Source organism: Megachile rotundata, chromosome 4, assembly GCF_050947335.1.
Source record: "Megachile rotundata isolate GNS110a chromosome 4, iyMegRotu1, whole genome shotgun sequence".
Lineage (NCBI taxonomy): Eukaryota > Metazoa > Arthropoda > Insecta > Hymenoptera > Megachilidae > Megachile > Megachile rotundata.
In genome coordinates, this window is record NC_134986.1 from 7960675 (window position 1) to 7982849 (window position 22175).

Genomic DNA, 22175 nt, shown 5'->3' on the forward strand with positions numbered 1-22175 from the left:
AATTTAGAATTTTGGGATTTCAGAAATTTGGAACCTTGAGAATTTAGAAATTTGGAATTTGGGATCTTGAGAATTTAGAATTTTGAAATTTGGGATCTTGAGAGTATAGGCATTTGGAATTTGGGATCTTGAGATTTGGAATTTTTTAAATTTAGAATTTGGAAGCTTGAGAACTCAGAATTTTGGAATTTGAGAACTTAAGGATCTACGGCTTAAAAATTTCAAAATTTATATATTTTTAACACCTACTAATTTTCGTAAGTAATACTACCTTACCGTTATCCTTAGGAAAGAGAGAAGTACTCGATAATTCCCTACATCCCCACCCCTCCATTTATTCTACATCTACCTCGTCCAAATCCTAGTTACGCCAATACCTCGAATGTCAATGTCAAACATAAATGTTTAAACCATAATTCAATATCTCATCAAAACTTCAAGATAATTTATTCAACCATCGTGTCACATGATCAATCAAAATTCCTTATTCTGAACGGTGTTATCATTTTTTCACGATAGGGTGAATTGGAACAACAACTTTTGCAAGCAAACCCAATCCTGGAAGCCTTCGGAAACGCCAAGACTGTGAAAAACGACAACTCCTCGCGATTCGTAAGTGGACATCAATTTTACCCGATGAAATATCGGATTAAATGTTAAACGAGGAAGTTTCGAATCAGAAACTTTTCTTCTTCGAATAATAATAGAGGGTTCGTTGAACAGGGTAAATTTATTCGGATAAACTTCGATGCTTCCGGTTATATCGCTGGTGCGAACATAGAAACTTATCTTTTGGAGAAATCGAGAGCGATTCGACAAGCGAAGGACGAAAGGACTTTCCATATATTTTATCAACTTCTTGCTGGTGCTTCCCCTGAACAAAAGAGTAAGCAAACATTCTATCTGATTCTTTTACAAGCAGCGATATTTTTTATTTGATCCACTGCCGATTATTAACGCAAGTTTATATGTAAATCTACGCATATTTATTGTCTTTTAGCGCATTCTTATTCACCTTTTAGTTTTGTTATACGTCTGTATATTTTTGAAAAAATAACTTTCGCTGTGAGGGAAATTGTCCATATAACCTGAGGGCGAATTTCATAAGCGAAGGTCATATATTCGGAAATTTTTCAACTGTAATTAATGGTATCGATGGAGTAAACTTCGAAACATTCATATTTCTTTCGACCATATATTACCATAATCGTCTCTAAATTCTGCCAACTTCAAATTAACTTTTGTTCTTGTGACAATCTTTCATTTTTTGTTTCTTGCGATAAAGACGTTTGAATTAGTGCTAATTGTATTTCACTCAAAAAGAGACATCAGTTGGATCATTCAACAATACTATATACAATGCTAATACATTTCAATGATAAATAATTGCGATTAATAAATTATAACATCCAATAATTTTCGAATTAAGAACCTAGAATTATCGTTTTCTTTGTCATAAACAAATATTCTTGCAAATATCTCAAATTACCTTATTCAATCGTGTCTTGGACTGATATCTTGTTTCCAAGAGCGAAATCATATGTGAGCAAATTTTATTGTACACACTTACTTTACATAAAATCTTGGTGGTATTAACCTGACACCCTGTATATTACAATGTGTCAATTGTGTCTTTCACTAATAGCTCATAACGCTAAATAAATAGCTCAAGAAATAAATAATAATTGCACGAGATTCCCAAACGACGATGACGGCAGTGAATGTTTTAAATAAACAAAGAAGATTGACGAAAGTTTACCGATTTTTAGAGGAATTTATTCTGGAGGATCCAAAGCACTACCCGTTCCTGTCGAATGGCGCGCTGCCGGTTCCAGGGGTGGACGATTCGGCCGAGTTCTTCTCGACCGTCAAATCCATGCACATCATGGGTATGACGAACGAGGACTTTTCGTCGATCTTCCGCATCGTGTCCGCGGTGATGCTGTTTGGTTCGATGCAGTTCCGTCAGGAGAGGAACTCGGACCAGGCTACATTACCGGACAACACCGTGGCCCAGAAGATTTCTCATCTGTTGGGTCTAAGTGTGACTGAAATGACGAAAGCGTTCCTGAAGCCGAGGATCAAAGTGGGCAGGGACTTTGTGACGAAAGCACAAACGAAGGAACAAGTGGAGTTCGCGGTCGAAGCTATTTCGAAAGCTTGTTACGAGAGGATGTTCCGGTGGCTGGTGAACAGAATCAACCGATCGTTGGACCGCACGAAGAGACAGGGAGCTAGCTTCATTGGCATCCTCGACATGGCTGGTTTTGAAATATTCGAACTGAACAGTTTCGAGCAGCTTTGTATTAACTACACGAACGAGAAGCTGCAGCAGTTGTTCAATCATACCATGTTCATCTTGGAACAGGAGGAATATCAGAGAGAAGGAATCGAATGGAAGTTCATCGACTTCGGACTGGATCTGCAGCCGACCATCGATTTGATAGATAAACCTATGGGTATCATGGCGTTATTGGACGAGGAGTGTTGGTTCCCCAAAGCCACGGATAAAACGTTCGTTGAGAAACTGGTGGGCGCACACAGCGTGCATCCTAAGTTCATGAAAACCGACTTCAGAGGCGTCGCGGACTTCGCTATCATACATTACGCTGGAAAAGTTGATTATTCCGCTGCTAAATGGTTGATGAAGAACATGGATCCTTTGAACGAGAACGTGGTCAGTCTGCTGCAGAGTTCGCAGGATCCTTTCGTCTGCCACATTTGGAAGGATGCCGAAATCGTTGGCATGGCTCAGCAGGCGTTAACGGACACGCAGTTCGGCGCTAGAACGAGGAAGGGAATGTTTAGGACCGTCTCCCAGTTGTACAAGGAACAGTTGGCGAAATTAATGGTCACCCTGAGGAACACTAATCCGAATTTCGTGAGATGCATCATACCGAATCACGAGAAGAGGGCCGGGAAGATCGACGCTCCTTTGGTGCTAGATCAGTTGAGGTGTAACGGTGTTTTGGAAGGAATTAGAATTTGTCGACAGGGATTCCCCAACAGAATACCGTTCCAGGAATTCAGACAAAGATACGAACTTCTGACACCGAACGCCATTCCAAAAGGATTCATGGATGGGAAGAAGGCCTGCGAAAAAATGGTACGTTTGGTAATTGTATGAAATCATTTTTAATTAAGATGTTGATTTTATTAACATGTAAACTTGTTTCAGATTCAAGCCCTCGAACTCGATCCTAATCTGTATCGCGTCGGTCAGTCGAAGATTTTCTTCCGTGCCGGAGTTCTGGCTCATCTCGAAGAGGAACGCGATTACAAGATCACCGATATAATCGTGAATTTCCAAGCGTTTTGCCGTGGTTTCCTCGCTCGTAAGAATTATCAGAAACGTTTGCAGCAATTGAACGCCATCAGGATCATCCAGAGGAACTGCGCTGCTTATCTGAAACTTCGAAACTGGCAGTGGTGGCGTTTGTACACCAAAGTGAAACCTCTTCTAGAAGTGACCAAGCAGGAAGAAAAATTAACTCAAAAGGAGGATGAACTGAAACAAGTACGGGACAAGTTGGAATTACAGTTGCACTCTGCTCAGGAGTATGAACGAAAGTATCAACAAGCCATCGAGGAGAAAACCATGCTGGCGGAGCAGTTGCAAGCTGAGGTTGAATTGTGCGCGGAAGCGGAAGAGATGCGAGCAAGGCTAGCCGCGAGGAAGCAAGAACTGGAGGAGATTCTTCACGATTTGGAAGCAAGAATCGAAGAAGAGGAGGAAAGGAGCGCCGCGTTGACTCAAGAGAAGAAGAAACTGCAATTGAACATAAGCGACCTTGAGGAGCAATTGGAGGAGGAGGAAGCCGCCAGGCAAAAATTACAGTTGGAAAAAGTGCAATGCGACGCGAAAATAAAGAAACTCGAAGAGGATCTCGCCCTGTCGGAGGACACCAATCAGAAGTTGTTGAAGGAGAAGAAGATTCTTGAAGAAAGGGCGAACGACTTGTCGCAAACACTGGCGGAGGAAGAAGAAAAAGCGAAACATTTGTCGAAATTGAAAGCTAAACACGAGGCAACGATTGCGGATCTTGAAGAAAGATTGTTGAAGGATCATCAACAGAGACAAGAGGTGGACAGATCGAAGAGAAAGATAGAAACCGAGGTATCAGACTTGAAAGAACAACTCGCGGAAAGGAAGACTCAGGTAAAATATCTTTTATTATTAAATTGTTATTAAATGTAAGGTTTTATATAGAGATTGGTGATAAAGTAAAATTGATTTTAATGTTTTTGATGATAATCGTTTTAGGTGGAAGAACTTCAGTTGCAACTAGGTAAGCGTGAGGAAGAGTTGAATCAAGTGATGGCAAAGATGGACGAAGAAGGAGCAGCGAAAGCACAAGCTCAGAAAGCTCTTCGGGAACTAGAATCTCAATTAGCCGAGCTGCAAGAAGATTTGGAAGCCGAGAAAGCCGCGAGAGGAAAAGCGGAGAAATTAAAACGTGATCTAAACGAGGAATTGGAGGCATTGAAGAACGAGTTGTTAGATTCTCTCGATACGACCGCTGCCCAACAGGAATTGAGGAGTAAACGAGAACAGGAATTGGCGACATTGAAGAAGAACTTGGAAGAAGAAACGTCGATGCACGAAGCAACGTTGGCCGACATGCGTCACAAACACACGCAAGAATTAACCGCGTTGAACGAACAAATGGACGCATTGAAAAAGACAAAAGCCGTACTGGAAAAGGCGAAAGCAACATTGGAGGCTGAAAATGCTGATCTGGCGACGGAACTCAGATCCGTTAGCGCCAGCAGACAGGAATCAGATAGAAGAAGAAAGCAAGCCGAACAACAGCTTGCTGAAGTGAATGCAAAACTCGCGGAAGTTGAGAGAAACAGGCAAGAGTTGGTAGAAAGAGTAACGAAATTGCAACAAGAAGCTGAAAGCGTCATGCAACAGTTGGAGACTGCGGAATTGAAAGCTTCTGCGGCTATTAAAGCTTCGGCAACTTGCGAATCTCAGTTTACGGAACTTCAACAACAACTTGAAGAAGAGACCAGACAGAAGTTGGCTTTGAGTTCGAAATTGAGAGCGCTGGAAAGCGAAAAAGAAAGTCTTCACGACCAATTGGAGGAGGAAGAAGAAGCTAAGAAAGCTTTAGATAAACAGGTAATATTACTAGTAGTGTTAAGCTATTAGCTTATGAAGAAAATTCTAGACAGAATTTATTTCTTTATGAAAAATATTTGTTATTATACAATAAGCTCTATCTACAATATGACAAAGTTATATGAATTTACTTTATAAAATTATCTTCTTATCATCGATATTGCAATTAAGTGGTGGTTTAAAATATAGGTCCTCGGCTTAAACGTACAATTGGCTGAAGCTAAGAAGAGAGCAGAAGAAGAAGCAGAAGCTGCAGCGGCGTTAGAAGAAGCTAGGAAGAGATGCACGAAAGACATTGAGGCGCTTCAAAGGCAAGTTGAAGAATTACAAGCTGTCAATGATAAATTAGATAAATCGAAGAAGAAAGTTCAAGCGGAATTGGAAGATAGCATTATCGAGCTCGAAGCGCAAAGAGCAAAGGTGCTGGAGTTGGAGAAGAAACAAAAGAATTTCGACAAGGTAATTATCTGTTAATGAAATTTTAAATAACTAAATTTTTGCTTAATTTAATCTTCAATGTTGATCTTAATTTTATTAAGATCCGCTTGTATTGATAACGATAGAATAGTTCTTATTTTTAACTTCCGTATTAATTTTTTATTAATAGAATTATCATTTCTTTCTTTTTCTTTTAACAATTAACGATAGTTTGGGGAACTTTCTGTAAGTTTTTTATATTATGATTATTAGTTTAGTGACTCTTGAAGCTTTCGCGGTAGATAAGTTCAAATTTAGCGAGGAACTTTATTCGATGTTTTATCACATATTAGTAGATGTATCGATTAACTCTTAAACTTATATTTATAGCTATTTGTGGCAGCTTTTATTTACATTTACGCTAACGTTTATACATGACAGCAATCGTATTAGCCTATTAATTGTCGGAGCTAGAAAGTAAGTTGTCTTCAGGGTACAGTAAAAAAGCACAAAAATTAATGGTCACAAGAAATATAGTAAAGATATTGCCTACACACAAATATTAATGGGTTAAACGATATAATAAAATTGATACGATAAAAAAAAAACGATTGTTTTTAATGTTTCATACTAGGTGCTGGCCGAAGAAAAAACCGTCTCGGAGCAATACGCGGAGCAGCGGGATGCCGCGGAACGCGAAGCTCGCGAAAAGGAAACCCGGGTGTTGTCATTGACCCGTGAACTCGACGAAATGAACGAAAAGGTCGAGGAACTTGAACGGATTCGTCGTGGTCTTCAATCCGAACTGGACGAACTCGTGAACAACCAAGGGACGGCTGACAAAAATGTGCACGAGCTGGAGAAGGCGAAACGCGCTCTCGAGTCTCAATTGTCGGAGCAGCGTTCTCAAGTGGAGGAACTCGAGGATGAGTTACAGTTTACGGAAGACGCGAAACTGCGGTTAGAAGTAAATATGCAAGCTCTGAGAACTCAATTCGAACGAGATTTGCAAGCCAAGGAAGAACAGGCGGAAGAGAAACGAAGAGGATTAGTGAAACAGTTACGTGATCTTGAAGCAGAGTTAGAAGATGAGAGGAAGCAGAGGGCCGCTGCTATCGCGCAACGTAAGAAGATGGAGGCCGATTACAAGGACATCGAACAGCAACTGGAGATGCACAATAAAGTGAAGGAAGACGCGTTGAAGCAACTGAAGAAACTTCAGGCGCAAATAAAGGACTGCAGCCGAGAAACAGAAGAAGCCAGATCAGCAAGGGACGAACTTGCCGCGATCGCTAAAGAAACGGAAAGAAAAGTGAAGAGTTTGGAGGCAGATCTGATGCAGTTGACCGAGGATTACGCCAGTAGTGAACGAGCGAGAAGGGCTGCAGAAAACGAGAGGGACGAATTACAAGAGGAACTGAATAATAACGCTAACAAAGGCACGTTGATGCTAGACGAGAAACGTAGATTGGAAGCTAGAATTGCAACGTTGGAGGAGGAACTTGAAGAGGAGCAATCGAACGCTGAACTGTTAATGGATAGAGCACGAAAGGCTCAAATCTCTATCGAGCAACTGACGAACGATTTGACGACAGAAAGATCGACCACGCAGAAATTGGAATCGCACAAACTGTTACTGGAGAGACAGAATAAGGAATTGAAAGCGAAACTCACGGAATTGGAGACTGCTCAGAGAGCAAAGACCAAAGCTACGATCCAACAATTGGAGTCGAAGATTAATAATCTCGATGAACAATTGGAAACCGAAGCCAAGGAAAGATTCGCGCAGCAGAAGATTAATAGAAAATTGGAGAAGAAATTGAAGGAATTGAGCATACAGTTAGAAGACGAGAGGAGGAACTCTGACCAATTTAAGGAACAGGCGGAGAAAGTAAACGCCCGAATGAAAGCTTTGAAGAGACAGCTAGACGAAGCGGAGGAAGAAATTAGCAGGCATAAAGCGATGAAGAGGAAAGCGCAGAGAGAAATGGACGATATGCTGGAATCTCAAGAAGAGCTAACGAGGGAGGTAGCAAACCTTAAAAATAAATTAAGGTGAGTTTTAGTATCCATTTTATTCTTATTCTATTTTTATAACGACCAAGTTAGTTTCCTTGTATTTGATAAAAATAAAATAGACACAAAGTTAGTATACTTAGTCGAATAAAGTTTGTACAATCAAGTTACCGAAAATATTCTACCGAAATATCTAGGCATCGAGGAAAAAAGAATAATTCGTACCCGACGTGAAAAAACGGAAGAAATACTTTGGATGTCAAGAATTCCCTCAGTTTTGGTTAGTTTACGAAAACTATTTTTAATCATCTACATATGAATGTATGCATAAACATTAGAGCAGTGCGAATCATCCCAAGTCTCGAAACCATGAACTTTAGTTAGTAGTGGTAGATCGTGGTATTTTTGGTATCATTTCTGTGATCAGATGACCGTGATGGAACATTCGTCGTTTGACCATGGATGCAATGCGATGTCCCCGTGACCTTGTAATTAAAGGAGTGAAAATTTTGTTTTTAGACGAGGAGGTGGACCTCCAATAAACCTTAGTTCGACGCGTTTGAAACGCGGCTCGGTTCAAACCGGTGGTTCCGGCGACGATTCGACGACGCAGGACGAAAGCATCGATGGTGAGGAAACTGTCAACTGAACGAGAAAACACACACCACTTATTGAACCCTCACAACGCAGGAAACTCATAAAAATCCCAGGTCCAGGAGGTGCGTGCAAGATCCGCTTCGACGAAAACCGAGTCCCAAACGCGGCACTCGTTTCCCCCAGTTCTGGAGTCGATTCCTATGCACCCAACGATGCCATTAGATGATGAGGGGACGGCTTTCTTCTGTACATAAGAGACCCGGCAGGGCCGTACCGAGTAGTATTTTATTTCCGTTCCGTTCGGAACGTCGCAGAAAATGGCGAACCCTTTATAGGAAAACACCACGCGACCATTTGTTTTCCGCCCGTTACCGATTAACGTCAACGATTTCGTTGATCATATTCTAGCGAGCTATGATGCCACGATTAAATTCGTATTAAATTTCTTTCTAATAAAATCAGCGCACGTATCGCGTTAATGCCAGTGGCGTATTAACCGGCGCTGAAATGCCATACTTTCTATAAGCTTTACGTTAGAAATTCTCACGACTATGTCTAATTTTTCTCGAAAGTTTTCGTCATTTTTTGCGAAAAATGCTACTATTCGTCGGGTAAGATTGAGACTAGAAATATATTATTGGGGCTGCATAATCGATAACGAATTAACATCGCATTTAGGCAGCATTAATATCTATTATAATTATATTATAGTTATTATTATTATTATTAATTATTATTATTATCACAGTTTTTATTTTTATCGCGAAGAGCATCGTAATATGTTATTTGTAATTACTTTTAATAATCGAGTCAGTGATGGACGATTTAGGCATCGTTCCGAGAGGTCAAAAACAAAGAAAAACCATCAGCAGTATTCGAAAGAAATATTTTGAAGTAATTAGTCTTGCATATCGTAAACTGGTTCTGAAATATAATAGTCAGCAACGTTCAAAGTTTAAAAAACTTTACTGACCGTACGTGAGTATCTGAAAGGGTAGGTAATTCTAATTTGAATACCGTATTTCGACAAAAAAGTATTATTTTAAGAACAATTTCCCTTGGAAAGGAGTTTGGTACTGTTTCCCTTATTGCTTTTCCTTCGAGTAGTAACTCCTGTTTTTTTTTTTTCGACTAAAGACTTTCGCCTATCGGAACGAGCCCGAAATCGACGATCGAGATATATAAATTGGTACTTAGGGGCCGATCGTAGATCGAAAACGTTTTCGTTTTGTACTATTCGATTTGGAATGCATCGAATAATCGATGATAACCGCAGTCAATATTTTTCAATGTGCATGAGCCTACGAGTATACTAAACCGTATAATCAATTTTTATAAAACAATTGCATCGTTAACGTTTTTTACATTTTTCAGAAAACAGTTATGATTCCATCGATTGGATTTCACTCGGGATAACGGTACATCGACGAGTTTTTCTCGATGCGTTTGAAATTGAATGTTCAAAAACTGCCGAATGAATATGAGAAGAAATGAAAGAAACATTAATGTTTTTATACGTGCATTTTTTTACGATACGTGCATTTTTCGTGCATTCAAGAAAAACGCATTTTTAACCTCTTTTTGCCAAGATTTAGGAGAAACGAGCGAAGAAAGCAAGTTTATACGAGGAAATTATTTTTCTTCCAAGGAAGCGAATAAATAAAGGATATCGTATGTTAATAACTATTGAAATTAAATCAAAACGTACAAAATGTACAAAATAAGTGGTAAATCCATTTTCGTGGTTGTTAACTTAGGATTTTAATAGTCGTGTGATCAAATAGGTATCCTAGAAGTTTATTCCACGTATGGAACGAGAGACAAAAAGAGGTTAACGGGCGGTTATCGTATTACGCGTACGTAAGTACGTACAAATATACAGAGTACTCTCTAAATTATACTATATCTAGCAAATATAATTCCGTACCAAAATTTTCAATGAATTTTCAAACGTATTTGCTCAGTTTTTTAATCAAATCAACTATAGATCTAGATATTTGTTAAGACAAAAATACCTAGTTGTATGAATGTAACCAACTTCAACGTTGATAAAAGACTAGGAATAATTTGAAATCACTAATCACGTGAGAACAGACTTGTTATGTTTGATACGGAAATATTATTTCCTAGATACCGTGTCTTTTATAGCGTAGTCTGTATATATTATCAGGGTTATCATATTTTTTTGATACGACTAAGTAATTGTATATGGACAAAACCGGCCTGTTCTTTTTTTATATTAAAAGCTTTCTAGTGACTTTTTAGGCGGGCTTTTCAAATTTGCAATTGAACTGCCACTTAACGCGTCGTGGACGATTTTCTCCACGTAACGATTATAATTAAATCTGAAAAACTTTTGAATAAATTTAATAAACTTTATATACATTTTCGACGGATTTACTTAATAAGAAATAAATTATAATTTCATAAATAAAAATGAAATATCGTATTGAATCATGTCCATCGAGAGGTAAATATTTTTTCGTACATCAGCCGTAAATGGCTGTAAAACTCGCAAACGTAGGAAATACTGACTTTCGATTTTAGTACGTTTTATTTAAGGAAATAATTTTTGAAGCAATCGCCACTTTTTAGGAATATAAATTCCAACGGGATTGGAACCAGTAGGTGTAAAAAGAATAAATGAACTGGAAGGATAAACAGAGGAGTTCAGCAAGTAGATGAATAAGTTTTGACCAACAAAACAATAAATTGTTTTGATACTTTTTATATAAATATATATATTAAAAAAAAAATATATATATATATATACATACGTCAATCGAGCATTTACGACACTTGAATATGTTAAAAGAATGGCATAATAAAAACTGGAAATTAAGGGTAGAAAAATTATTATTTGGTCAGTGATTTTCAATCGACATTTTGGCTATTTGTACGTTGATTTTGATACTTTTATTATTAATAGTATTATTTAAAAAATGTTAACAAATCATTTAGTATGGTAAAACGTTTATTAGTAATAAAATGTGGTTACTTGTTATTTTGATAACACCATGTATATTATTTTGATAATATCATGTAAATCCACTGGTATAAATATTATAACAAACTATTGAAGATGAAGTAATAAAGAATACAATTTAAAAATCGATAATGTTCGGTTGTTGTATACGTTCGAATATTTATTTAAGCATGTATGTCAAAAAATGTTTATTTAATTTTTGACGAAAGTAAAGTTGAAAAAACACAAGAAAGATTGAATAACACTGAACCAATGATATTAATAAATTAATCCCCACTGTTTACGATCAGTCTTCTTCCAATTCCTTTAAATGCCGTACCAATGATACACTTGCAAGATCCAGAGGAGTTTTTTCTTCTTTATTCTTCAATAATAAATTGGCGCCATTTTTTACCAAAAGCTTAGCTTCGTCGACGCGATTTTCTTCGCATGCTAAATGCAATGGGGTATTGCCATCGGCGTCTTTGCTATCTGAAAAAGTATCAATTTGTTATATAGTCAAATTAAATAAATTCAGAGATGCCAACCTATCTTTAAATTTTTTCCGCATTCGATCAGAAGTTTCACAATGGCAATGTTCCCTTTTGATGCTGCCCTATGCAACGGCGTAGCACCGCGTTTATCCGTGATATTAACATCTGCATCTTTTTCTAATAATGCAACGCAAATAGACTTCCAGTTCTTTGATGCTGCGTATTGTAAAGCGGAATGGCCATCCTGTGTTTTAGCATTAACATTTGCTCCTTCGGTTAACAATGTCTTGACTACTTTTTCACGACCCGCCGAAGCTGCTAAAATTAACGGTGTCATATCCATCTAAATAATAAAAATATTTTATCGGTTTAACGATATATTGTTTTGTAATAAAAGTAACGAAGACAAGTATTTCCTAATTTATGATTTTACGCAGTATTTTCAAATAACACCGCTTAAAAGTGACTATTGGTAACACTGCAGCGAAAGTCATATAGCTAAAAACGTAGGGAATAAATTGATGTCACAAATTTTATCATTTGAAAATTGTGAATTTTCAATTTGTAGTTGTACCAAATCAGCCAATTAAAACTGGACATGATTCTATTCCGTCTAGATATGTCTCTATATTTCTAGATCCATGGAACCAGACACTATGAAATTCTAGTTCCAATTAGTTTCATTTTTATTTAGAAATTAAACTTACGTCATCGGTTGGATCTACCGGTACCGCAAGAGATAATAAATATCTGACCAATTCATCGTGGCCCCCAAGCGCTGCCCAATGTATCAGCATCCGACCATTCTAAAAAGACAAATTTGAATAATAACATAACCTTGCTAATGTATCGAATGAATAGGATACCTACGGTGTCTTTCGCTAACTTTAATTTTTCGTTTTCGCTTAAACAACGTTTAACATCGACGGTTTTGCCGCGATAGGCCATATCATGCAGTGATTCTGACATTCTATTTGTTTCTCAAAATACGCAAACAAACCGGGAATGATTAAAACACAATTTGAACAATCCACAAACGCCATCTGTCAAAGATGTACTGTCATTCGACCCAAAAAAATGCATGAATTGCTAACAATGTGAATAATTTAATCACGTAATTGTAAGTACTTAATAAATAATAAATTAGATACATTAAAAAAGATATGTATCGCAGGGGTAATGTTTGAATTTTTCAATTTATCATCTCATGGGCCAATAGTAATATCGTATTGTTGTACTGTCGCCGATTTAGAAGGAACCTTAAAGTACAAACAAACTGAGATTTCTAAAGTGTGTTGATGTACGGTGTATAGTATGTAAATATTTGTGTAATTATTTGTTTACTAATATTTAAAGTATTTTAATCATTACGTGATATGGCTAAGCATCATCCAGATTTAATCTTTTGTAGGAAACAGCCAGGTGTTGGTAAGAATGAAATTTGTTTAGGCTATGTTATGCTTTACTTTTTAGGTTAGAATTGTTTATGTTGTGTTATATTATTGTTGCATATATAATATTAGAAAATAATGTTTGAGCGTAATTTTGACGTTACAATTTTAATATCTTTAAAAGCATACAACATAGGGTATATTTAAATGCTCAAACTTCAAATTCATGTACATGAATTTTATCTTAAAATTATTTGTTGAATTTCAGCTATTGGACGATTATGCGAGAAGTGTGATGGTAAATGCGTAATTTGTGACTCCTATGTAAGACCATGTACTCTGGTCAGAATTTGTGACGAATGCAATTATGGATCTTATCAAGGCAGATGTGTTATCTGTGGAGGTCCTGGTGTTTCAGATGCCTATTACTGCAAAGAATGTACAATTCAAGAAAAGGATGTAAGTACCTTTCAAGAAGACATGTATCATAGTACTGTTTTAGCTCCTTAATGCTCAGTTATTGTCATACTACAATCAACAGTAGTACAACAGAACAATTTTGTTGCAGAGAGACGGGTGTCCGAAGATCGTAAATCTTGGAAGTTCAAAGACAGATTTGTTCTATGAAAGAAAGAAATATGGATTCAAGAGAAGATAAGATTCGGTACTGAAGATCAATTAATTTATATAACAAATTTTTCATATGTTCCAAATAAATAGTTTTCTTGGTAATTGTAATGATTTTTTTATTTCTGTATTTATGAACAAAACAGATAAATTCATTTTTGTATAAATTTAAATTTGTAGTACAATTGCAACTCCAGCAAGGATCCATTTGCTAGCCCTCTCTTTCGTCCTCAAGTTAAACGTCCAAACATAGGTTGGACCTCGAGATCGTGTTTTATACACAGGACACTCATACATATTTTTAAGATCCTGCTTATCTTGTGTGATTGCTCTGATGTACACTACTGGCATCAATGGAAATAATTCCTTGAATCGAGAGTCCATAATACATGCTGCTTGAATATCCCACCGTGCACCTTCCATGTACAATCCATTTATGTACGCTCCTTCCCTCGGCGCCGATCTATCATTCATTAAAAATTGTTATTCAGAACAAGAGGAAAAATACAGAGGAAGAAGGTCGTTTTAACTTACGTTACTTCTTCTTTATATTTTCTCATTACTTCACAGTGTAAACACATTTTATCCAGGGGCCACTCATTTTTGCGGGCAGCCTGTTGCATGATGGCGGTCAAAAATGATTGGGGACTGAAGAAACCACCCAGCCACACCGATGGTGGTAACTATGTGAAAAGATTCTAATTTTATTATGAATCGTTTGTTTATTGAACTTAATTCATTTACAGGTATTTATATGTACTATAATAGTCTATGTGTACTGTTATATAGAGGCATATTTTGGAGAAAGAAGACAGCGATTAACGAGTTTAAATAAAGTGAAACCTTACATTAAAATCTGAAGACCAGCTGGATAATTCGGATATCCTGTTCAACATGTCAGAATACCATCCGGTTAATCCTAAGCTTGAAGGATACGCTTTTAGTGTCCAAGATGGTGGAACGATATCTATCAGAATATAATTTTGTAGATCCTCCATGTCAGCGTTAATCGTCAATTCTCCCTGTCATAACATACAATATCTGTATTATACTTTATTCTGATAGACAATATTCGCAGATACTCGAATAGTAATCGTTACCTTTAAACCTAACTCCAATTCTCGCAACGACCTTTTTATTTCGTCGCACAGCATATTCATTCTTTCGCATTCTTGCAAAGCTACCGTCACAAACGGCGTACGGTCTTCAACCTATTTTATTAATAAACAAATTTAATTATATGAACATCTTGAAATTCTTTGATTGCGTAGAACCTTGTTATAAAGCTCTTGCATATTAAATTCTTCCGGTAGTTTATCCAATAAATCCTCTATGAGTCCTTTGATCTTGTCATCCCTTGATATTTCGCCGGAAGCCGCCTCGCTTACAGTACTCGATAGCATTTCCAATAACGTTTTGAATAAGTTTTCGGCGGTTGTAGTTAAGAAACCTAATAAAATTTCATGTCATATGATTTTAATTTATCAGAGATATCAGCAAACCGATTACCAATTTCTGCGTTGGGATGAAGTCCATAAAGTACGGGGCTCTCGGCAGGCAAATAATCGTCTACATATTTGTGATATCCTGTATAATCGCTGTTGGGTGGCACCAAGAATTCAGGTGCGAAATATAATTCACCTAGGAAATTAATATTTCATATTTATTATTCTAATTCATTCAATTAATTTTCAGAATGTTGGCGGAGGACATGGTGAATGTCAGAATGGAATGAAATAAAAATGGCTGTTCGATTTTGGATTTAGCTGTGGATCACTCATTGAATTCATTAAAAGCAGAAACTTATCAGGTAAAAACCAAAATTATCAACAAAATATCCACACTACATATCCAAAGTATTTTACCTTCAACTAATTCTGATCTTAAATATTCCATCAGGTACGTTCTACACAATCTCCTGTCCCAATCATCCGTAATATGACCACCATACATTATTTCGCCGAACAGATAACGAAGATCTTCCCAAGGTACCTTGATACTATTTTCCAAGTAATTAAATAGCACAGATACGCTAATTGTCAGGTCACCAACGTTGAATGGATATGACTGTCAGAAAATAGTTTACAGATTTTTGTAGTAAACATTCTGTTTTAATTTTCGAGTTTATTAAGGAGAATGTTTACTCTGTTCCATCCTTGTGCTCCAAATTTCCGACGTTCCGCGACTACGGCGTGATAGTAACAAAGAGCGAATAGTATCGCTTTAAATTCAGTTTCCTTGCTGCAAGAGTCTAGAGTTTCTTGGGTAAAATTGTCCAATGCTTTGTGGATATTCGCTTGAATGCCTGACGGTGGTTCGTTCGTAATTTTTATCGCAGATTCTAATATACCCTATGAATTAAATTTAATTCAGTAAAGAGACACCCGTTTGGAAATTTGGAAACTTGGAAGTTATAAATTTAAGAAGGTGGAAATTACAGAGTTAGATATTTAAAAATCTGAGACTTCAGAGTTAGGGAATTTGGGAATGTAAGAATTTAGAAATGTAGGAAGATGAAAATTTAGAAATTTGGAGATTTGGAATTGTAGAAAATGTAAAATTTAGATGGAAAATTAGAAACTTGAAAATCTAGAAGCCTAGAACATTAGAAATTATCTATCTGAGAATTTAAAAAATTAGAAACCTGAAAAGTTAGAATCCTAGAAAATTAGAAATTTGAAAAATTATCTACCTGAGAATTTAGGAAAATATCACACTTTTAACTAAACTTTCGTTTACACCATTTGATATAGTCATTACCATTCGATATGGAGCACATTAATATTTATACATAAATTAATTACCTGAGGTATAAGCGATTCATGAGGATCGGCACTGGGTTCAGCGCTAACAAACAGCCGATAATCGTCATGAGGGCTCTCGAAAAGTTGTTCCATTCTTTTTTCCAACGTAGGTAACCATCTTTTTACTAAGTGAATATTTTGTAATATAACCCAGTGTCCTTCGGTCGCTGAAATTTCCATTGCTTGTTCGGCTACGGGCTCTTGACCCTGGCCCAGCGATACGTTATGGAAATTTCTTCCATCCATAGTGAAACCCAGTTTTTTTCCAAGATGTTCTACGTCCTAAATTCATATCATTGTAATATCGTACTGTGTTTTATATTATTTTACTGTTTATATTATGCTACTTTACTATTTTTATCGTTTTACTACTGTTTTACTACTGTCACATTTTCTAATTTTATTTATTTACCACTTTACACTTTTCTTGCTCTACTGTTTTATTTTACAAGTTTAACATTTTAATGTTTCAACGCCATTGAATTGTTTTATCATTTAATATTGCATGTACTGTATTGTCACTGCTACAATATTTTATCATTTTACTATTTTAATATTTTACTGTTTCACTATTTGCTCTCGATATTTTTTAGTATATTTCACAATTCTAATCTACGTCTTTACAAAGAACTTAAAGTAAGTTCAATTAGGATTAAAAAAGAATTCTGATTTAAATGTCCCTTGATATAAAAACTTTCATCTGGCATCATATTTTACCTTTAACGGATCAACACCGGGAGACAAGATGAAAAATACAGGCGTGATCGAACTAGTCTCTTCAAAGGATTTGTGGAAAGGAGGAGATCTAGATTCAACAAACTTTGAACCCATTTTCTCTTCCACGAAACACCTGAATAAAAATACATAATTTAATCGATTATAAGACTATTCTTTGACAAATACAAAGTAGACCAACTTGATCGCGTATGTCATTCGATCCAGCCTGAGACATCTCATGATGCACAGCCTTTGGAATGCAGTTTTATTTTTCCAATCTTGAGGAAAACTTTCTCGTTCAGGTGTTTCCGATTCCACAAATTTCTTCCACCTTTTCGCAGCACCTTCTATATCTTTTTCCAAGTTCAGAAAATCACCCATTTGACTTAGAAATTTGATTCCACCCCAGCTGACGTTCGATAGAAAGTCCACGGGACTGGTCAAGTCGGGGACGTATGGGAATTGTAGCAGGAAATTGAGTTCTTCTTGCGATATTTCCTCTCCTTGTACGCAAATCTGAAATACAATTGTTTTTATTAATACAAGGTTCTTCTAGCTTTGCTTAAATTGTATGTGATTAAGAAACAGGTAAAAGGGAATGAATTTTGAATTTATACAACGAAATTATTTTATGAATGTAGGTATGGTAGACTACTATTGAATATATCAAGACTTGACTAGAATTGAATTTGTCAGAAGTAGACTACCATTGAATGTATCAAAACTTGACTAGGATTGAATTCATGAAAAGTATACCAGCGTTGAATTTACGAAGATCAACCAGTGTTAAATTTATTTCAAGCAGATTATTAAACTTCTAAAAAATATGTCGGTGTATAGTCCCTGGCCATCGAAGGACCACGAAAATTTCACTTTTATGGCTATAACATTATGTCGTATATGGAAAATTGTCTTAGGTCATGCAAAATTATTACTAAATACGTTGATAACATATACATAGCAATTTGTTATCGTGATAATAAATTGTGTGGGTGACGAGCGATTAAGGGTCCTGCGAGCGTTTACGTTAGGCTCGAGTATCGATAGCGCGTTAGGTGAAATTTGAATGCCATAGAAAATGTCTGCATACTCAAAAGACTAGTTTACAACTCTCCAACCACATTATCCGAGTTGAAAAGAATTACAGATATTTGGGAAAATAATGAAGATATAAAGCGTGTGATGTATACAGAGCATGCCGGAAGCTGTGACCAAAGCAAAGGGTGGAAATACAAGATATTAACGTGTTTTAACAATGTTATGTACAGTAGTAGTGTATCGTGGTAGCTAATAAATTATATCATTAATAGGCCTTTTAATTTTACGGAAATCGTGAAAAATGCTAAAAATAGTGGTCCTAAATCGATGGTCAGTTACGTGATAGATTCGTATGAAAATTTAGCCTTCATCCACATATTGATGCCGCAGCGGTTAAATAAACCTTACTCTAATAGCTTGTTACATTTTCTACTTCCTTAAACATCATAAAATATTTTCGTTGTTGAAATTTAAAATTGACTAATTTTTACGATTATTCTTTACTTGAATGGTCATTTGACAAAGAAACGTTAATTTGTCGTTCTCAAACAGTCCTCTACTGGTGTAAACGAAAACCAAATGAGTGATGCTGTCGATCAAAAATGCAACACGTTGCGACAACTCTTCGGAGGCTTCCGCAAACTTAATAGCGTTTTGAAAGACGACGCTGAATGCTTTCAGGGAAAATTGGTAGAGCATATTTATCTTGTTCAAATCGTTTAGGACGAAGTATAGGAGACTGGCTCTGGACGCGACAGGTCGATAAAGTTCCCGAGCTTCGTCTATTTTTGCTGCAGTCGTTCTGGCTTCTACTACTTTTATTTGTATCTCCGCGGCAGTTTTCTTCGTTGTTTCGAGATTTGTCACTAGATCGACGTCGCTTAAGATGTTTGGTCCAGCAGTTGATAGTCTGGAGATAAGTTTGTCTGTTAGTCGTTTACAGCTTTCTCAGGGAGTTGGGAGTGGGAATATTCTTAATCTTAAGAATTTTGTAGAATTTTTAGATTTAAAAATTTGCATGTTCTCAAATATTCAAATCCTCAAATACCTAAATTTCTAAATAACGAAATTTCTAAATTTCCAAATTTCCAAATTTCTAAATTTCCAAATTTCCAAATTTCTAAATTTCCAAATTTCTAAATTTCTAAATTTCCAAATTTCTAAATTTCCAAATTTCCAAATTTCTAAATTTCTAAATTTCCAAATTTCTAAATTTCCAAATTTCCAAATTTCTAAATTTCTAAATTTCTAAATTTCCAAATTTCTAAATTTCTAAATTTCCAAATTGTTCAAATTCCTAAATTTTCAAATTTCTATATTGACGAATTCCTAAATTTCCAAATACCCCAATTTCCAAATTTGCAAGTTCCCCAAATTCTAAATTCCCAAATCCCCAAATTTAGAATTTAATTAAACACTGTAATAATTCAATAATAATGCAATAATAACTAGGACACCCACCTGTGCAATAGATCGTCTTCCAGTGTCTTCAACGTAATTTTAAACGTATTCTGTTGAGTCGTCAACTCGGCTTTTTTATTTTCTAAGTCTGGTCTTTCTGCTTTTACGACTTCTCCCAGAAGTTGTTCTTCTAAACCATCTCTGGTTACAGTAAAGTTAATGAGAGTTGTTTGAGCTTGTATTTCCGGCTTGTAATGAGGATTAGCCAGTTTTGTTTGTAGAATCAGCCGGAAATGTGGATCGTAATCAACTTCCTTGTCCCAAATTTTGATTGCCCTTTAACATTTTCATGTACGATTAATCATTACATGTATGAAGATATTTCATACATGTTGTCTTTAAATTGCTAGTTCAATTTGGAGATCGATTTTGCAATTTTCAATTAGAAAATTTTAGAATAAAATTTTAGATTTCTAAATTTATCAATTTGGAAATTTGAAGGTTCTTTTAATTTCTCAATTTTTGTATATCTAAATTTGTCAATTTCTTTATTTTAAAATTTTCAAATCTAAAGACATAAATCTTCAAATTTAAAAATTCCTAAATCTCTCAATTTCTAAACCCACAAACTTCCACCCTTCATAATTTATAAATCTGCAAATATTAAACGTACGTTCCTTTCTTGATCAATTCCCTCTTAATAACAGGATCTAAAATAGGATCGATCGATTCCATGATATTTTCGATCAGCACGGTACCCCCGTTCGCGATAGAGATTTCGATTAAGTTCAAGTAATTTGGTTGAGTCAGTCGAAGCACTCGTAAATCTTCTCCGTATCGATTTTTTATCCATTTTATTCCTTGTAACTGTGGGTCTATCATTAATGGCCACCTTGCTGAGTTCATTAGTATCGTTGCATTTTCGGAGGACATTCGATCAGTTGGTAAACCTTCAAATATTTTCGATTGTTTAATTACTTTATTCTAATTCTTCTAATTCTTTTTTGATTCTTTGCAATGTTATATATACGTAAACTTTCACGATTGTGAAAAGAAATATAATGAATTTATCAATTTGCGTCTTTCTGTCTAAAAAATTGCTATAAATACTGATTTTACAAATTTGCATAAATGTAGCTAATGTGACTTGCTAGGTTCTCATATGTATGTATATGTATATACATCTTTAGGCACATTATTTATGTTCATATGGAAATATTTTTACATATGTTAAATATGCAAAACTATATCTACATATGCATATGTGGTTATCTACTTACGTATTTTTTTATATGTAAAAAATACTTATATGTTGTATATGTTCATCTGCATATGTATACATATGTGCTTATATGTGTTTATAAGAAATATTTACATACCCACATATGTATACCTACATATGCATTTGTTTATACGAAGGAAGTAATTACAAATTCATATATGTTAATCTGCATATGAACTCCTTTATACGTAAGAAATATTTGCATATGTATGTATAATTATCCATATATGTTTATGTACTTATATGTCAGAAGTATTTACATATATTGTATATATGTTCATCTACATATGTATATTCATATATGAAAAGAATTTACTGTATCTCACATATTGAAATGCTTAGCACAAAAACCATTTATAAATTTCTTAAAAAATGTACATATACGTGGAAGGAAGGTGTGTGTTAATACATATGTATGTTGGAATAAATTCCAAGTAAAGATACTATACATATGCATGTACCTTCATTATTCCATTGCGCGATTTGCGCATCGTCCGACAGTAAACTCAGAATATCCAGATCTTCGGTTCTCGGGATTTTCACTTGTAAGTCGTTGAGGAATGGCATCCATTTTTCATACATCAAATCGTATCTATATTTTCGGGTGAAGCATCCCATATAAGATAAAAATGCTGTTACGACGAGTACGTCGCCTGGTATCATAACCCTCGAACTTCTCAACCTAAATATTTCAATTGTTTCTGTAAAATATATTTTCTACAAAGATGCTGATGATGAAATTTTATGACCCATTAGAATAAATTATTTTTTGTGTCAATCTACTCAAATTTTCTTGTAAGAAATGAAAGAAGTAAAATTGCATATAAAATTGTTTCGAAACTTTCATTTGCAATTGTATTTTTTTATTGGCCGATTCGTAATGATTTTGGTAAATCTCTTTGAGTTGATTATTGAAGAAGATTGTTACTGACGTTTCCACCGTTGCGGTCCATCGAATTTTTTCCGATGCTAAACCATTCACTAGTCTGTTTGCTAAATCAATCGTCAACGCTGTGGCATCAGCTTCGTCCTGACATTTTTGCTTCTCCGCTAAAGCTGCGTTCATTCTTTCTCCTAGGATGTCGAGCATTTTTTGTAGTTCCTGTTGGAAATTTAGGGATTTGAAAATTGAAAAATTTGGAAGATTGGAGAATTTGCTAATTAAAGAATCTAACAATTATCAAATTTAAAAAATTGGAAATTTGCTATCTTCGAAATTTAAAAATTTAATTTAAACATTTGGGAATTCAGAAATTTAGAATTTTCAAGATATGAAAATTTCCAATCCACACAATCAG

General features: G+C 35.5%; 4 protein-coding genes across 9 annotated transcripts in view; 2 read left to right on the forward strand and 2 right to left on the reverse strand.

Moving 5' to 3' along the window:
• zip (myosin heavy chain 10) overlaps window positions 1-10537 on the forward strand; it is a 31006-nt gene extending 20469 nt beyond the window's left edge. For 2 of the 5 annotated variants that reach the window (XM_012279935.2, XM_012279934.2), the window contains 8 exons: window positions 520-612; window positions 724-886; window positions 1770-3106; window positions 3179-4159; window positions 4265-5128; window positions 5318-5587; window positions 6180-7600; window positions 8081-10537. In XM_012279935.2, the coding sequence (XP_012135325.1) occupies window positions 520-612; window positions 724-886; window positions 1770-3106; window positions 3179-4159; window positions 4265-5128; window positions 5318-5587; window positions 6180-7600; window positions 8081-8210 (5259 nt within the window). In that variant the 3' untranslated portion in view covers window positions 8211-10537. Of the gene's footprint in view, window positions 1-519; window positions 613-723; window positions 887-1769; window positions 3107-3178; window positions 4160-4264; window positions 5129-5317; window positions 5588-6179; window positions 7601-7758; window positions 7842-8080 lie in introns of all 5 variants that reach the window. The other 3 variants (XR_013038075.1, XM_076531218.1, XM_003700962.3) reach the window with 3 other exon arrangements.
• LOC100876271 (uncharacterized) lies at window positions 9266-12699 on the reverse strand. Its single transcript, XM_003700961.3, has 4 exons — window positions 12488-12699; window positions 12325-12423; window positions 11672-11960; window positions 9266-11615 (listed from the first exon to the last, which is right to left on the reverse strand). The coding sequence occupies exons 1-4, from the start codon at window positions 12584-12586 to the stop codon at window positions 11431-11433; spliced, it is 672 nt and encodes a 223-aa protein (XP_003701009.1). The 5' UTR covers window positions 12587-12699; the 3' UTR covers window positions 9266-11430.
• Window positions 12700-12902: 203 nt separating this feature from the next.
• On the forward strand, window positions 12903-14876 carry Phf5a (PHD finger protein 5a). Of its 2 annotated transcripts, XR_001095079.2 has the most exons (4): window positions 12903-13045; window positions 13277-13467; window positions 13577-13736; window positions 13816-14876. XR_001095079.2 is itself a non-coding variant. In XM_003700960.3 (3 exons), exons 1-3 carry the CDS (start codon window positions 12994-12996, stop codon window positions 13664-13666), a joined length of 333 nt encoding a protein of 110 aa, XP_003701008.1. In that variant the 5' UTR covers window positions 12903-12993; the 3' UTR covers window positions 13667-13740. The 2 variants fall into 2 exon arrangements, 1 of the variants encoding a protein (XP_003701008.1); XM_003700960.3 differs by lacking the exon at window positions 13816-14876 and having other exon boundaries at window positions 13577-13740.
• The window catches only part of LOC100877274 (dynein beta chain, ciliary), a 40650-nt gene continuing 32195 nt past the window's right edge, over window positions 13721-22175 (reverse strand). The window contains exons 36-51 of the mRNA XM_076531222.1: window positions 21810-21979; window positions 21339-21559; window positions 20269-20545; window positions 19656-19931; window positions 18699-19104; window positions 17356-17672; window positions 17157-17289; window positions 16440-16721; window positions 15780-15986; window positions 15501-15702; window positions 15145-15276; window positions 14910-15085; window positions 14736-14846; window positions 14484-14657; window positions 14170-14318; window positions 13721-14098 (exon numbers count right to left, since the gene is read on the reverse strand). Of these exons, the coding sequence (XP_076387337.1) occupies window positions 13804-14098; window positions 14170-14318; window positions 14484-14657; window positions 14736-14846; window positions 14910-15085; window positions 15145-15276; window positions 15501-15702; window positions 15780-15986; window positions 16440-16721; window positions 17157-17289; window positions 17356-17672; window positions 18699-19104; window positions 19656-19931; window positions 20269-20545; window positions 21339-21559; window positions 21810-21979 (3528 nt within the window). The 3' untranslated portion in view covers window positions 13721-13803. The remainder of the gene's footprint in view (window positions 14099-14169; window positions 14319-14483; window positions 14658-14735; window positions 14847-14909; window positions 15086-15144; window positions 15277-15500; window positions 15703-15779; window positions 15987-16439; window positions 16722-17156; window positions 17290-17355; window positions 17673-18698; window positions 19105-19655; window positions 19932-20268; window positions 20546-21338; window positions 21560-21809; window positions 21980-22175) is intronic.

Coding starts and splice junctions, on each gene's coding strand:
- LOC100876271 (XM_003700961.3), bottom strand. CDS start 12,586: ATGTCAGAATCACTGCATGATATGGCCTATCGCGGCAAAACCGTCGAT. Junction 12,424..12,487: donor TAAAGTTAGCGAAAGACACC/GTAGGTATCCTA, acceptor TTGTCTTTTTAG/AATGGTCGGATGCTGATACA. Junction 11,616..11,671: donor CGGAAAAAATTTAAAGATAG/GTTGGCATCTCT, acceptor ATACTTTTTCAG/ATAGCAAAGACGCCGATGGC.
- Phf5a (XM_003700960.3), top strand. CDS start 12,994: ATGGCTAAGCATCATCCAGATTTAATCTTTTGTAGGAAACAGCCAGGT. Junction 13,046..13,276: donor TAGGAAACAGCCAGGTGTTG/GTAAGAATGAAA, acceptor GTTGAATTTCAG/CTATTGGACGATTATGCGAG. Junction 13,468..13,576: donor GTACAATTCAAGAAAAGGAT/GTAAGTACCTTT, acceptor ATTTTGTTGCAG/AGAGACGGGTGTCCGAAGAT.